Source organism: Schistocerca nitens, chromosome 12 (assembly GCF_023898315.1).
Source record: "Schistocerca nitens isolate TAMUIC-IGC-003100 chromosome 12, iqSchNite1.1, whole genome shotgun sequence".
Classification (NCBI taxonomy): Eukaryota; Metazoa; Arthropoda; class Insecta; order Orthoptera; family Acrididae; genus Schistocerca; species Schistocerca nitens.
This window is the reverse complement of record NC_064625.1, coordinates 36,881,413-36,899,250: the sequence shown is the minus strand read 5'-3', so window position 1 is coordinate 36,899,250 and position 17,838 is coordinate 36,881,413. Positions and strand designations below refer to the sequence as shown.

General features: G+C 45.2%; 1 protein-coding gene across 1 annotated transcript in view; it reads right to left on the bottom strand.

Annotated features, from left to right (window-relative positions):
• The window catches only part of LOC126214887 (synaptic vesicle glycoprotein 2A-like), a 177,042-nt gene that overhangs the window by 76,621 nt on the left and 82,583 nt on the right, over positions 1-17,838 (bottom strand). Inside the window, exon 2 of the mRNA XM_049941532.1 lies at positions 11,865-11,951. Coding sequence (XP_049797489.1) covers positions 11,865-11,951 — 87 coding nt within the window. The remainder of the gene's footprint in view (positions 1-11,864; positions 11,952-17,838) is intronic.

Below are 17,838 nucleotides of genomic sequence, written 5' to 3'. Positions count from 1 at the left end.
AACTTTCTCCTGAGAGTTTTATACTTCGACCACTGCCTATCAGCCCGGAAGTTTTAAGTGAAGACAATACCGGCCGTGAAAGCTTACATTGTAAGTTCAACTTTGCTTCACACATCGCGGCCGTCATTTCGAACAGTACTTATCAACCGGCACTGCAGCTTCTGGTCATGTGTTTATACACTCCTGGAAATGGAAAAAAGAACACATTGACACCGGTGTGTCAGACCCACCATACTTGCTCCGGACACTGCGAGAGGGCTGTACAAGCAATGATCACACGCACGGCACAGCGGACACACCAGGAACCGCGGTGTTGGCCGTCGAATGGCGCTAGCTGCGTAGCATTTGTGCACCGCCGCCGTCAGTGTCAGCCAGTTTGCCGTGGCATACGGAGCTCCATCGCAGTCTTTAACACTGGTAGCATGCCGCGACAGCGTGGACGTGAACCGTATGTGCAGTTGACGGACTTTGAGCGAGGGCGTATAGTGGGCATGCGGGAGGCCGGGTGGACGTACCGCCGAATTGCTCAACACGTGGGGCGTGAGGTCTCCACAGTACATCGATGTTGTCGCCAGTGGTCGACGGAAGGTGCACGTGCCCGTCGACCTGGGACCGGACCGCAGCGACGCACGGATGCACGCCAAGACCGTAGGATCCTACGCAGTGCCGTAGGGGACCGCACCGCCACTTCCCAGCAAATTAGGGACACTGTTGCTCCTGGGGTATCGGCGAGGACCATTCGCAACCGTCTCCATGAAGCTGGGCTACGGTCCCGCACACCGTTAGGCCGTCTTCCGCTCACGCCCCAACATCGTGCAGCCCGCCTCCAGTGGTGTCGCGACAGGCGTGAATGGAGGGACGAATGGAGACGTGTCGTCTTCAGCGATGAGAGTCGCTTCTGCCTTGGTGCCAATGATGGTCGTATGCGTGTTTGGCGCCGTGCAGGTGAGCGCCACAATCAGGACTGCATACGACCGAGGCACACAGGGCCAACCCCGGCATCATGGTCTGGGGAGCGATCTCCTACACTGGCCGTACACCACTGGTGATCGTCGAGGGGACACTGAATAGTGCACGGTACATCCAAACCGTCATCGAACCCATCGTTCTACCATTCCTAGACCGGCAAGGGAACTTGCTGTTCCAACAAGTCAATGCACGTCCGCATGTATCCCGTGCCACCCAACGTGCTCTAGAAGGTGTAAGTCAACTACCCTGGCCAGCAAGATCTCCGGATCTGTCCCCCATTGAGCATGTTTGGGACTGGATGAAGCGTCGTCTCACGCGGTCTGCACGTCCAGCACGAACGCTGGTCCAACTGAGGCGCCAGGTGGAAATGGCATGGCAAGCCGTTCCACAGGACTACATCCAGCATCTCTACGATCGTCTCCATGGGAGAATAGCAGCCTGCATTGCTGCGAAAGGTGGATATACACTGTACTAGTGCCGACATTGTGCATGCTCTGTTGCCCGTGTCTATGTGCCTGTGGTTCTGTCAGTGTGATCATGTGATGTATCTGACCCCAGGAATGTGTCAATAAAGTTTCCCCTTCCTGGGCCAATGAATTCACGGTGTTCTTATTTCAATTTCCAGGAGTGTATGTTAGTTACGATTTCTACAGCTGTATTGTATTCGTCTGTATTAACTGCCACATACCTGCGTAGTTGTATTTTGTATTGTGCATTTATGTACTCGTTTCTTAAAACTAAGCCTGGGACACAAAAACCAAATTATAAAACATTCATGCAGAGAAGTGCAGCACCTCCTCACGTTCCTCTCCCTATGCCAACCAGCCACGGTGCATAATACAGGCCAGCGTAACGGCACGAGAGGGATGAGGGCGCTGTCATTGCTCGCAGGGTCACGCACACCGTCGCTTGACGCCGCATGTCTCGCCTTCTCGTGAGCGGATAGACTACCTGCAACACTTGCATGTTGTGCCCTGTTGCCGATCTGTCCCCTTGGCCAATGTCGGCGCACAGTAACACCCAAAAGTCCACTTCCATACACTACTGGCCATTAAAATTGCTACACCAACAAGAAATGCAGATGATAAATGGGTATTCATTGAACAGATATATTATACTAGAACTGACATGTGAGTACATTTCCACGCAATTTGGGTGCATAGATCTGAGAAATCAGTACTCAGAACAACCATTTCTGGCCGTAATAACAGACTTGATACGCCTGGACATTGACTCAAACAGAGCTTGGATGGCGTGTACAGGTACAGCTGCCCATGCAGCTTCAAAACGATACCACAGTTCATCAAGAGTAGTGACTGGCGTATTGTGACGAGCCAGTTGCTCGGCCACCATTGACCAGACGTTTTCAGTTGGTGAGGGATCTGGAGAATGTGCTGGCAGGGCTGCAGTCGAACATTTTCTGTATCCAGAATGGCCCGTACAGGACCTGCAACATGCGATCGTGCATTATCCTGCTGAAATGTAGGGTTTTGCAGGGATCGAATGAAGGGTACAGCCACGGGTTGCCGTCAGTGAGAACAAGAGGTGACCGAGATGTGTAACCAATGGCACCCCATACCATCACGTCGGGGTATATGCCAGTATGGCGATGACGAATACACGTTTCCAATGTGCGTTCACCGCGATGTCGCCAAACACGGATGCGACCATCTTCATGCTGTAAACAGAACCTGGATTCATCCGAAAAAATGACGTTTTGCCATTCGTGGACCCAGGTTCGTCGTTGAGTACACCATCGCAGGCGCTCCTGACTGTGATGCAGCCTCAAGGGTAACCGCAGCCATAGTCTCCGAGCTGCTAGTCCGTGCTGCTACAAACGTCGTCGAACTGCTCGTGCAGATCGTTGTTGTCTTGCAAACGTCCCCATCTGTTGACTCAGGGATCGAGATGTGGCTTCACGATCCGTTACAGCCATGCGGATAAGATGCCTGTCATCTCGACTGCTAGTGATACGAGACCATTGGGATCCAGCACGGCGTTCCGTATTACCTTCCTGAACCCACCGATTCCATATTCTGCTTACAAGTCATTGGATCTCGAGCAACGCGAGCAGCAATGTCGCGATACGATAAACGCAATCGCGATAGGCTACAATCCGACCTTTATCAAAGTCGGAAACGTGACGGTACACATTTCTCCTCCTTACACGAGGCATCACAACAACGTTTCACCGGGCAACGCCGGTCAACTGCTGTTTGAGTATGAGAAATCGGTTGGAAACCTTCCTCATGTCAGCACGTTGTAGATGTCGCCACCGGCGCGAACCTTGTGTGAATGCTCTGAAAAGCTAATCATTTGCATATCACAGCATCTTCTTCCTGTCGGTTAAATTTTGCGTGTGTAGCACGTCATCTTCGTGGTGTAGCAATTTTAATGGGCAGTAGTATACAAGGGAAGTGTAGTTACCACGAATCTTGAAAAATTCTTGACCGATTTACTTCAAATTTTTACTCGATACTCTCTTGAAATTAAGGCGAAAATGGATATAGAGAGGGGGGTGTGAAGGTGGGTGGAAGGGGCAAGAAATTTAGGATGTACACGAAAATCTCAAACACATTAGGACTGCCAGGTTGGCTTGTATTTTATGTTACAAATACACTGTCATGTCACATTAATGTGGTGACCCCCACAAGCCAGAATGACCCCTTTTCGCAGTACAGACCGCTGCAAGAAGTGCAGGAAGAGAGTCAGTTATGGTCTGGAACGTACCAACAAGGATGTGGAGCCACGCCGACTTCAGCACCATGCTTTGCAGCGTTAGGTTTCTCCGTGCGGATCCGTGATGCGAACAGCCTGATAGAGGTGGTCTCACGGATTGGGTTTCAATCCGGAGAGGATGGTGGCCAGGGGAGTACAGTAAACTCACTCTCAAAACCACGCAGGTACACTGCAAGCTGTGTGACATGTTGCATTGCCCAGCCGTAGATGCTGTCTTGCTGAAGAAAAATAAATTGCGTGTAGCGATGAACGTGGTCTGGAAGGACAGATACGTTCTTGTCCTGACCCACAGGGCCTTCCAGAATGATGAGATCATCCAGGTAATGTCACGGAAATATTTCCCAGACCGTAATGATCCCTCCTCTGGCCTGAATCCTTCTGATGACAGTTGCAGGGTGTTTGATTTCGAAGTTTCACGCAGTACACGCCGATGGTCAACTGTCTGACGGAGGGTCCATCTGGAAACGCCACCTGCCGCCACTTAGTGGACGACGTCCATTTGCGATACTGGCGAACAAATTCCAGCCTTCGTCGCAGATGCAACTGCGGGTGTATGGGCCAAGCGTCCGCTGCGCAGGCCCACACGTCTGCTGAAGGGTCGTTGACAGCAACACTGGTGGAAGCCCCAGGGTTCACTTACATTTCTCCAGGGCCACCATTCGCCCCTGTCACCTATGACCTGTGGTGCACTACAGTTGCCTCCGTGCCGGTTTTGGATGGCGCCATTTTGCCATGCACAGTATATTTCATGCACGGCGGCATGGGAACAATTTACCCACTTAGCCGTTTCGGAAATGCTTCCACCCTTGGACCAAAAGCCAATGACCATGGACCTTTGGGCTTCAGATAAATCGCTCCATTCCCGCATTGCGATAACGACTGTACTGTTTCCTGCATTCCCCAGCAGCTTTGTATACGTTCCATTATAAGTGTTGCCACCTGCTTTTTTGTGAGTTGTTATTGCACTTTATGTCCAACATGGCAGATGTGAAAATTACCGAACTATCAGTTTAATAAGCCACGGCTGCAATATACTAACACGAATTCTTTACAGACGAATGGAAAAACTGGTAGAAGCCGACCTCGGGGAAGATCAGTTTGGATTCCGTAGAAATGATGGAACACGTGAGGCAAGACTGACCCTACGACTTATCTTAGAAAATAGATTAAGGAAAGGCAAACCTACATTTCTAGCATTTGTAGACATAGAGAAAGCTTTTGACAATGTTGACTGGAATATTCTCTTTCGAATTCTGAAGGTGGCAGGGTAAAATACAGAGAGCGAAAGGCTATTTACAATTTGTACAGAAACCAGATGGCAGCTATAAGAGTCGAGGGACATGAATGGGAAGCAGTGGTTGGGAAGGGAGTGAGACAGGGTTGTAGCCTCTCCCCGATGTTATTCAATCTCTATATTGAGCAAGCAGTAAAGGAAACAAAAGAAAAGTTCGGAGTAGGTATTAAAATCCATGGATAAGAAATAAAAACTTTGAGGTTCGCCGATGACATTTTAATTCTGTCAGAGACAGCAAAGGACCTGGAAGAGCAGCTGAACGGAATGGACAGTGTCTTGAAAGGAGGATATTTGATAAACATCAACAAAAGCAAAATGAGGATGATAGAATGTAGTTGAATTAGGGCGGGTGATGCTGCGGGATGAGATTAGGAAATGAGACGCTTAAAGTAGTAAATGGGTTTTGCTATTTGGGGAGCAAAATAACTGATGATGGTCGAAGTAGAGAGGATATTAAATGTAGACTGACAATGGCAAGGAAAGCGTTTCTGAAGAAGAGAAATTTGTTAACATCGAGTATAGATTTAAGTGTCAGGAAGTCTTTTCTGAAAGTATTTGTATGGAGTGTAGCCATGTATGGAAGTGAAACGTGGACGATAAATCGTTTAGACAAAAAGAGAATAGAAGCTTTCGAAATGTGGTGCTACAGAAGGATGCTGAAGATTTTATGTATAAAATGATGCATTACTGAAGGTCATGACAAGGTTCAATAAATATGTTTTTACATCTTAAATATGTTTTTACATCTTGTAGGTGTTGACTCTGAATAGAGGAGGGATACAACAAATACAATGTTAGACACAAATTGGAAGGGGCATAAGGAGTCAAGTATTTTACCAATAACCATGATATTAAGCATCGAAGGTTGATTTTTCTTCCGTGGAAACCGTTATCAGCGGCGTTGGATTTGGAAAGAGCGAAGAGAGGTTTGAATTTTTAGTTTTAATTACAGTGTTTATAGGTGAAAATAAATACATCGCAATGTATAAATGTTATTTTGACATTTGCAAGACAGAACAGACATAAATAAAAAGCAGGTCATTGATTTACAAGTCGTTGAGTGTCTGATCGCCTCTCATTCCTCGGGATGCCCCTTCCAGTTTGTATCTAGCATTGTATTTTGCTGTATCGCTCCTCTATGCAGAGTTAATCTCTATTTGTTTATTTGATATTCATTGAGCCTTGCCATGACGTTAAATAAGTCTCATTTTATACGTAAAATTTGCCGCTCTTTTCAAATATTAAATATTAGGGTTTCCATTCAAATAACTTTGAAGATCACTTTAATGGTGACGACCATTAACAGCAATGCGCGACCCTCCTTGCCACCTACAACTTTTACTTAAAACATTTAGCTGTATCTCATCTCTGTCCCGAGTTATTCCCCATTATATATATATATATATATATATATATATATATATATATATATATATATATATATATGTGTGTGTGTGTGTGTGTGTGTGTGTGTGTGTGTGTGTGTGTTTTTTAATGTTTTATTACACTAACCTGTAAAACGTTGAAGTACATCAACCAAGAACTTTTTGAGTTTCTCAGTAGCAACGTTTCCTCTTGATATATATATACCATTTGGCACGCCAGTAGATATATATAAACACGCTCGTATTCGAATGCAACGTTCTGTCAAAGTCTGAAAGCAACAAGGTAAGTGGAACCTTGCGTTTGTATTATGACTGAACGAAAGATGTTTGATCTCTGATGGCAAATGGTTCAAATGGCTCTGAACAATATGGGACTTAACATCTGAGGTCATCTGTCCGCTAGAACTTAGAACTACTTAAACCTAACTAACCTAAGGACATCACACACATCCATGCCCAAGGCAGGATTCGAATCTGCGATCGTAGCGGTTGCGCGGTTCCAGACTGAAGCGCCTAGAACCGCTCGGCCACTCCGGCCGGCCTGCGATGGCAATCACAGGGTACTTGCACACTGAGGAGCCGATGAAGTAGACACAGTGTATGATAGTCACGTAACTTGTCTGACCATAACCACCGTAACTGGACTTATGAAGCCCTGACATCGTAATACAGGCGAGTGTAGCAGCTGTATTGCAGACGCATTTGCGCTTAAATCTAACTGCCTGGGGTTTTCATTAGTCGTGCAGTATTCAGTTCGTCACAAAACTCGGGTTGCGGTGGAACAAGTGTTGGCACATATGACACATAAACTCGTGCAAAACGACAAGACCGCTTTTCACCTAAATTGTAAGGTTCTACAGAAAGACAAACTTAAATGGCAAGTATCAGAGCAACTTTTAAAAGTTTTACAAAAATATTGAATGATAAACATTTTATTTAGTACAAAATCAGTTTGTTTTGGAACCATCTAAAATGCTTCCAGGGTTCTCAAACAGTCCACAGTAACCATGTATTATAAGGCAGCAGCACACTTTGTCCGAATAAGGTAAGGTAAGGACTGCACTGGCAAGTCACATTTCAGGGCAGGCAGAATCCCTTAATAGCACCACACGAAACGCCTAAAATAACTACACGTATAAGGCTGGCTATCTGCGTGAACTATGAAAACCGAACTTCTTTAGTATTCGTTTGTACACTCTAAGAAAAAAAAAAAACGACACACCACAATGGGATTATCCGAATGTCACGATAATCGGTAGATGTGACGTTCATGTACAGACAAACAAATGATTACAATTTCAGGAAAATTGGATAATTTATTCACTAGAAAGAGCTTCACCAACCGCGGAAGTCAATAATGCGTTGACCCACGTCTACCCTTATGGAATCAGTTATCCGGCTTGGCACTGATTGATAGAGTTGTCGGATAAGGTTCTGAACGAATATCATGCCAAGTTCTGTCCAACTGGCGCGTTAGACCGTCAAAATCCCGAGCCGGTTGGAGGGCCCTGCTCTTAATGCTCCAAACGTTCTCAAGTGCGGAGAGATCCGGCGACATTGCGGGTCAAGGTATGGTTTGGCAAGCACAAGGACAAGCAGTAGAAACTTTCGTCGTGTGATGGGCGTGTTTTATCTTGCTGAAATGTAGGCCGAGGACAGCTTGCCTCGAAGGGCAACAAAAACGGGGCGTAGAATGTCGTTGACATTCCACTGTGGTGTAAAGGATTTTGCTGTGAAATGAAACTACACCCCAGAGCATCACCCCAAGATATCGGGTCATACGGCGGCCAATGGTCAGGTTGGTATCCCACCGCTGTCTGTGGCTTTCCCAGACATTCGCTGCTCATCAGGGCTCAGTCCGAAACGGAGCTCGTCACTTTTGTGGACTGGCACGACAGCCAATCCACAAGGACGGGAGGCCGAAGGGCACGCGTTTAAGCTCACGCAGGCTGGCGTGAGGTCTGGAACAGGAAAAGTAATTATACTAGCAAAAAAGGTACGTAGCTTCTGGAATACTTAACTTTAATCCATAATTGGTGAGCATCGGTCTGACGGTACATGCATCACAAGATAAATAGCAATTGCTAATGGCGCCTTGCTAGGTCGTAGCAAATGATGTAGCTGAAGGCTATGCTAACTATCGTCTCGGCAAATGAGAGCGTAATTTGTCAGTGAACCATCGCTAGCAAAGTCGGCTGTACAACTGGGGCGAGTGCTAGGAAGTCTCTCTAGACCTGCCGTGTGGCGGCGCTCGGTCTGCAATCACTGATAGTGGCGACACGCGGGTCCGACGTATACTACCGGACCGCGGCCGATTTAAAGGCAGAATTCGAACCTGCGACCGTAGCGGTCGCGAGGTTTCCAGACTGTAGCGTCTAGAACCGCTCGGCCACCCAGGCCGGCAATGGCAAGCCATCCTGGGCATATATTTCAACAGATAATATCCGTTCACACACAGCGAGAATTTCTACTGCTTATCTTCGTGCTTGTCAAACCCTACCTTGGCCAGCAAGGTCGCCAGATCTTCCCTCAGTTGAGAACGCTTAGAGCATTATGGCCAGGGCTCTCCAATCACTGAGATTTTAACGATCTATCGCGTCACTTGGACAGAATCTGGCACGATATCTGTCAGAAGGACATTTAACAACTCTATAACGCGACAACTGGGCAGAAGTTGGCATGATATCCTCAGGAGGATATCCAATAACTATCAATCAACGCAAAATCAAATAACTGCCTGTAATCATTTGCTGGTCGGTACGTGTACATCACGTCTATCGATTTCGGTCCCATTCGTGTACTTCCTTCGTGGTGCGTCATTCTTTTCTTTTTGTCTTAGAGTGTAGCATTTACGGAAGAATCAGATTTGTATGATAAAGAAGTGACAAACAGAAGCATAGATACTGGTCAGGTGTCATCTCTCACTTGCTGAATAAATCGAATGTTGTTGGCGCATCGAAAGTGACAGTTCAGTGTGGAATATGGGGTTCTCGTATTGTTGGGCCCTTCTTCATTTGGGGTACACTAACTGTTATCGGCATTTGTTAGAGGAAGATGTGCTTCCATAGCTGCTGTTTGGAGAGGGATCATGTCCTATTTTCAGCGCGTTGGCATCTCGCCTCACAACCAGTTTTGCAACTGTGCCCAGATTTCAACTTTCCTCAGAGATGGGTAGGACGCACAGGTCCCGTAGGGCGACCGCCACGTTCCCCACATTTAAGCCCACCAGATTTCTATCTATGAAGGTGGGGACAAGGGGAGGGAATGTGAAAACAGTTATTTACACGGTACAGATCCAAGGGATCAGATTGTTCACACTTGTTCATGCGTTGCGGTACATGTTCTGGTTAAAGCCCATGCGGAATTGATGAAATGGGTAACAACGACGTTACAACGTACTGGATAACACGTCGGGCACATCCTGTAGGCTTTGCGTGTTACCACCAGTATCTGCCTTGTTCTTTATACAATACGGCGCAATTCGAGAATGACTAAAGCTATCCTAAAGCAAAAAGAACCATCGTTTTTCTTGTGTAATTGTCTACGTTTTAGTTGTCACATGTACCCCTTTCTACTTGCACCCAACATGGCGGCTTCCACAGTAGCCCTCATTTTCGTAACATAGTCTTGCAGACTTCTTCAGGACTCCATCTCGTACTATTTGACTTTAAATTTTTTTTGTCCATTTGTTTCTGTTGTAGAAAGATAGTTCCTCAACTTCTGACCACCCTGTAGGGGAACTCGGGGCAGAACGGGCTAGCGGCGCATAATGGGAAATTGCTCTTTTCTAGACTGGACGGTGTTGCAACCTGTAGTATGGGTCTGTAAGTATTTCTTGGTATAGAAGGGAAGTGAGGGCAGCCATTCTGATCTAGTTTGAACTGCGAGATTTAAGTGAATTGTTCAAATGGTTCAAATGGCTCTGAGCACTATGGGACTTAACTTCTAAGATCATCAGTCCCCTAGAACTTAGAACTACTTAAACCTAACTAACCTGCGGACATCACACACATCCATGCCCGAGGCAGGATTCGAACCTCCGACCGTAGCGGTCGCGCGGTTCCAGACTGTAGCGCCTAGAACCGCTCGGCCACTACGGCCGGCAGTGATTTGTTGTCCGTCACGTTACCGCTTGCGTTGTTCTAACGTTTGGTGAATTTCAACGCCAGGTAAGCTGTTAATTGTTAATTGTATACCCTAAAATGACACATTCCCTTAAAGTGCATATGATTTGTTATACATTAGTTATTTAATGCGTTTAAATACGGCAGTTATTACACTCCATAAAAGTTGTTAACCTCAGAAGTGCACTTGGGGCGGAACGGGACGGGGCAGAATGGGATAGTGTCCCGTTCTGCCCCATCCTATTTTGTTGCAAGTAGAAAGCAAACCCTGCCTGGATATTCATGGATGCCAGACTCTCCCAACCAGCTATGTTCGCCGAACAACTCAGCTTTCCAGATATCGCCCGAGGCTGTCATTCCAATCCCACTAATCTGTCAAAATACTCGGCGGACTACAAGACGAAAAGGAAAAACCGTCGTATTAACAGATTCTCCTTATAAGAAGGAACTGCAGAATGCTGTCGCACGCAAAGTAGGCCTACAGAAAGGAGGAGGGTGCACAGATATGAACAATGTCAGGACAGAGACGTCAGGTGCAATGCAACTTAAGGCAAAAATATCAAACTGTACACCAACAAAAAAAGCAGACGACATCAAAGACCTTAAGAAAAAGAAAAGGAAGAAGATGATGGGCAAGAGAGAATCAGAGAGAGAGGATGCTGAGTATCTCTACTGTTGGGAATTCTACTCCGTTTCTAATGAGGGCTGGGTCGCATGCCAGAGTGGGCACACAATTCATGTTCTGGCATAGACAGTGAAGACGAAGAGGAAATACTGATTTGTGACTGTTGTTGAAAGGGCTAGTAGTTAGTGATTTGGTGGCTATTAAGCATTGTACATTTTTCAGAATGACATTAAAATATTTTGTTATTTTGAAGAATGACATTTTAATTGTTTAAATTACACATTCCTTAGTCTGAGCTGCCTGTTATACAACATTTTGTCATAGTTTAATACGATATTCGTAATTCAAATTCAACGTTTATGCAATAATTTAACAAAAAAATACCCTTATCCCATTCTGGCCCGTGGGTGGGGCGGAACGGGAAATATGCAAGACTGAAAAATTGTAAAAAATGCAAAATGTATTGTTTTAAGTGATTTTAAAATAAGGTACATTAAGTTACATAAAAGGTGTTTTTTATCACTTTAAGAAGTGTTCCCTTGACTTCCCTTATTTTATAGAAATAGTTAAACATTAAGTAACCCGTTCCGCCCCCAGTTCCCCTATATTAAACAGAAAAGAAGTGACTGGTTGGGTTTGTTTTGTTCCGTTTAAAGCAGGGTATTAGGTGACAGAATGAGCAAGATAAACAGTTACACTTGGAACGAAACTCGGTCCGCCCTACTGACCTGTGAGGGCGACAGCGACCTCGAACGGCGTCTCCGCGTCGACGTCTGCGTTCGCCACGCCATTCTCAGCTCGCTCCTTGTCCTCTGCTGAAACATAGAAAACAGCAGCCACAGGTCACACTAATCCTAATACACACCACCACACAGTGGAACCGTGTTCCATTATTTTTTAGTAAAAACGTTTCTAATTTTCGGTCATAAGGTGGTGCATTTTGTTGTGGTCATCAGTTCGAAGACTGGTTTGAAGCAGCTTTCCATGCTACTCTATCTTGTGCGAGCCTCTTCCTCTCTGGCTGCGTGCTTTGAGGCCCCATGTCACGGATTGCGCGGCCCCTCCCACCGGAGGTTCGGGCCTCCCTCGGGCATGGGTGTGTGTGTTGTTCTTAGCATAAATTAGTTTAAGTAGTGTGTAAGTCTAAGGGCCGATGACTTCAGCAGTTTGGTCCCTTAGCAATTGCCACACATTTGAACATTTTCCTCATCTCCGAAAACCTACTGCATCCTATATCTTTCCGTATCTGCTTACTGCATTCACTTCTCAGGACCCCTCTACAATTTTTACCCCCACATTTCCCTCCAGTAATGAACTTGATGCCTCAGAACGTGTCCTACCACCCGATTTCTTCTTCTAGTCAAGTTGTGCCACAAATTCCTCTTCTCTCCAATACTATTCAGAACTTCCTCATTACCTACGTGATCTACCCATCTAATCTTCAGATTTCTTCTGTAGTACCACATTTCGAAAGCTTGTATTCTCTTCTTGTCTAAACTGTTGTAAGTAGGCTGTTTAGATTTTTATGTTGGTAACGCCACGTAGCGCTCTGTATGAAAATCACTGACTGTACTGTGTGCAGTCTGTGGCTGGTTAACATTGTTGGAATATTGTCTATTGTAGTGTTGGGCAGTTGGATGTGATCAGCGCGTAGCGTTGCGCAGTTGGAGGTGAGCTGCCAGCAGTGGTGGATGTGGGGAGAGAGATGGCAGAATTTTGAGAGTGGACGATCTGGACGTGTGTCCATCAGAAAGAGTAAATTTGTAATATTGGATATCATGAAATATATATATATATATATATATATATATATATATATATATATATATACTCCTGGAAATGGAAAAAAGAACACATTGACACCGGTGTGTCAGACCCACCATACTTGCTCCGGACACTGCGAGAGGGCTGTACAAGCAATGATCACACGCACGGCACAGCGGACACACCAGGAACCGCGGTGTTGGCCGTCGAATGGCGCTAGCTGCGCAGCATTTGTGCACCGCCGCCGTCAGTGTCAGCCAGTTTACCGTGGCATACGGAGCTCCATCGCAGTCTTTAACACTGGTAGCATGCCGCGACAGCGTGGACGTGAACCGTATGTGCAGTTGACGGACTTTGAGCGAAGGCGTATAGTGGGCATGCGGGAGGCCGGGTGGACGTACCGCCGAATTGCTCAACACGTGGGGCGTGAGGTCTCCACAGTACACCGATGTTGTCGCCAGTGGTCGGCGGAAGGTGCACGTGCCCGTCGACCTGGGACCGGACCGCAGCGACGCACGGATGCACGCCAAGACCGTAGGATCCTACGCAGTGCCGTAGGGGACCGCACCGCCACTTCCCAGCAAATTAGGGACACTGTTGCTCCTGGGGTATCGGCGAGGACCATTCGCAACCGTCTCCATGAAGCTGGGCTACGGTCCCGCACACCGTTAGGCCGTCTTCCGCTCACGCCCCAACATCGTGCAGCCCGCCTCCAGTGGTGTCGCGACAGGCGTGAATGGAGGGACGAATGGAGACGTGTCGTCTTCAGCGATGAGAGTCGCTTCTGCCTTGGTGCCAATGATGGTCGTATGCGTGTTTGGCGCCGTGCAGGTGAGCGCCACAATCAGGACTGCATACGACCGAGGCACACAGGGCCAACACCCGGCATCATGCTGTGGGGAGCCATCTCCTACACTGGCCGTACACCACTGGTGATCGTCGAGGGGACACTGAATAGTGCACGGTACATCCAAACCGTCATCGAACCCATCGTTCTACCATTCCTAGACCGGCAAGGGAACTTGCTGTTCCAACAGGACAATGCACGTCCGCATGTATCCCGTGCCACCCAACGTGCTCTAGAAGGTGTAAGTCAACTACCCTGGCCAGCAAGATCTCCGGATCTGTCCCCCAATGAGCATGTTTGGGACTGGATGAAGCGTCGTCTCATGCGGTCTGCACGTCCAGCACGAACGCTAGTCCAACTGAGGCGCCAGGTGGAAATGGCGTGGCAAGCCGTTCCACAGGACTACATCCAGCATCTCTACGATCGTCTCCATGGGAGAAAAGCAGCCTGCATTGCTGCGAAAGGTGGATATACACTGTACTAGTGCCGACATTATGCATGCTCTGTTGCCTGTGGCTATGTGCCTGTGGTTCTGTCAGTGTGATCATGTGATGTATCTGACCCCAGGAATGTGTCAATAAAGTTTCCCCTTCCTGGGACAATGAATTCACGGTGTTCTTATTTCAATTTCCAGGAGTGTATATATGAATGATGACTTTTGAACATTATTAAGGTAAATTCATTGTTTGTTCGCTATCAAAATCTTTCATTTGCTAACTATGCCTATCAGTAGTTAGTGCCTTCAGTGGTTAGAATCTTTTATTTAGCTGGCAGTAGTGGCGCTCGCTGTATTGCAGTAGTTCGAGTAACGAAGATTTTTGTGAGGTAAGTGATTCATGAAAGGTATAGGTTATTGTTAGTCAGGGCCATTCTTTTGTAGGGATTTTTGAAAGTCAGATTGCGTTGCGCTAGAAATATTGTGTGTCAGTTTAGTGTTGATCAGAATAGGTAAAGAGGGAAATGTCTGAGTACGTTCAGTTCTGCTCAGCTGTTTGAAAATCAAATAATGTAAGAGGTTTATCAGCACAGTAATTCATTAATTTTTCTAAGGGGATGTTTCATATGTCGACTCTTAGCCGAGGATACCTCACTGGAATCTTCTGATTTTTTCTTGTAGTTTGTGTAATTAGTGTAGCTATTGTTTATTGCTAGCGCGTAATTATAGAGAGAATTTCCTTTGTAGTTATAGTTTTTCATTGTTGTACAGTAAAACAGCGCTTGCAATTAACGAGATATTATTTTCGGTGCTATGCTAATGTGTTTTCTTGTTTTTGCTCTTCAAATTGTGCTTTTCTTGTTACCGTGTGCAATACGTGATAATTATGGCGTGTGAAAAACAACAATAGGCTCCAAAGTAAATTGAGAAATGATAGTGACGACGATTGTAGCTTATCAGCACCAACGTGTAATGAATTAACAGACATTCAACGTAGTAATTTGGTAATTATGCATAGGGAAATGGAGCGGACGGAAAATAATGGTGTAGACAGTGAAACAATTAGTGAACAGGAAGCATTATCAATCGATCGGTCGGCAACAGCTCGCCTCAGGAATCCGAAATGACGGGACACAATCTTGCAAATACTATAGATTCAGGTTTTGGGCCCTCACCGTTTTCTCAAATAAGTCAAGACACATTTTCTGCTTGTCAAAATGTGAATGTTGCCGGTGCATATGCACTGCCGAAAAGCATAGAGGAACAGATTCCAGTCACTAATACATTATTATTACAATTAATGCAACAAATGAAACAAAATCAGAGACAAACACAGCAGAAGTTAGACACAATGGAACAAAATCTTCAAAAGTTAGACACCACGTTTGAACAAACACGTGAAGGTTTAACTGCTGAGTTACTTAAAATCGAATCGAAATGTCAAAAAGTCAGTAATGACGTAAAAACACAAATTTGTGAGCATTTCCAACCTATTTTTTCGCGTCATGAAAATGCATTACTGAATCACGAAGCAGCCATAAAAGAACTGCAAACTATTGTTCATGAAAATCACGACACCTTGCAAGCTAAAATTGACTCAGTTGTATCTACCGACTCGTTTACGCAAATTGCAAAAACTCAGGAAAACTTAAAGGACACAGTAGATACGATTTCAACACAAATGGACACTCTGAAACTTGGTTCAGAAAAACATACAGAGGAAATAATTTCACTATCGGAGAAAGTAGCCGCACTTTCAGATTAGTTCACTAACTTATCTACAAAGGTAGATGATCTGAATGACAACACCTGTAGCCTTCACTGACACTGAAGAGTATGAACAAATTAGAAAATTCAAACAAAATCAGAATCAAATCAATACACAGTAATAAACAAAAATCCGAGAAGTATAAAATCAGTTGACACAGGTAATACAAGAATTACATACTTCAGAGGACACTCACGCTCCAATACAGGGAGAGGGACACAGAAATACGGAACAACCACAAAATAATAACACAGGGCACTTCGGAAATTATGAAAGAAATTGGCAAGGTATACCGAATTTTGAGATGGAACCGCCGAAACGACGTAACAATGACCGACATGCAACTCGCCGACATGATGATTTTGATTATAAGCTGTTTATTATTACACGTAAATTCAAAACATTTAAGAATTCCGGCAACGACATACATCCACAAGCGTGGTTTCATCAATTCTCTCATTGTTTTCCTCCCAACTGGTCATTAGATCACAGATTAGAATTTATGTGTGGCTATTTAGAGAATGAACCAGCTGTAAGAATGCGATCGGTCATTCACGATTGTCACAGTGAAGGAGAATTTTATGATGCCTTCCTCTCAGCATATTGGTCTTAAGCTACACAAGACCGAGTAAAACATAGCATCATAATGATGAAACATTTCCAACAATCTGAATTTTCCAGTCTTGAGAAATATTTTGAAGACATGTTGCATAAGAATCAGTATGTCAAACCCATACAGCCCCTCAGAACTCATCCGCATTTGCTTAATCAAATTGCCTGAACATTTACGACATATTATTTTGGCAGGACGTTGCAAAGACGACATTGAACCTTTTCAGGGACTGTTACAAGAATTGGAAACTTACACTGACGACCGCGGGACGCGAAAACAGGAACACAACAATTACAGGTCACATCCGACACAATTCCGCGATGACAGAAATAATAACTGGACACGACAAGGCTATTCTTACAACGCAAATCTTGACCAAAACAGACACCACCCGTATGACAACCGTTGGCAGAGTAGTAATAATTACAGGGAAAGATCACCTCTCCGCGGTAATGACTATGGCAGAGACTCAGAGAAACAGACATTATGGGAACCAACATAATTATTATCAAGGGAGACAGAATAACTTCAGATGCAACAGTTCAGTGCGCAGTTATGACTCATGGAGAAATTCTCAGCGACGTGACCGACAAGAAAAAAATTGACGACAGACGATATAATCTTAACAACAGACTAGAATTTAATCAGAACTGGTGGGATTCAAACGGGGCAGGGTCCTCCCGACAAGGTGAATTTGTAGAAGTTAGACCGCCTAATCCTAATAACGACGCGCGCCAACAAAGAGACAGACAATCACTCGCACCGCAGGCAGCCACGTGCGCCGGCTGGCTCAGAGAAAAATAACATAGACTCTAACCTTAAGAAAAATTTTAGCATTCCTTACCGACGTATACATCATGATAATTGCTATGAAGTTGGAACTCTGCGCACTAGAAAGGGTAAAAGATTGCACCACATTTCAAATGTAAAACCGTTTATTGAGAGATAATCTGCTTTTTAACTTAGTCTCTGCCATAAAATTTTTCACTTCACGTTACTAGTACGCTTTGTCACATTTAGAAACTGTGAACATGCAACTATGTTTTGAAGTTAACTATCCAGTATAGAACCTAGGGAACATACATATTTAGATAGTAGTTACGAATGCATTGTTATAGTGAACTGACGACAAAGTGTTGTTGTGTGTGTACATTCTTGCTTGTTAGTTGCACAATTACGTAATGACCATAAGGCTCACATACTTAGAACATATAGCGGTACTGCTAATGAGATTTTAATGCAACATTTTGGTTTACTTGAAAATACATTCTGGA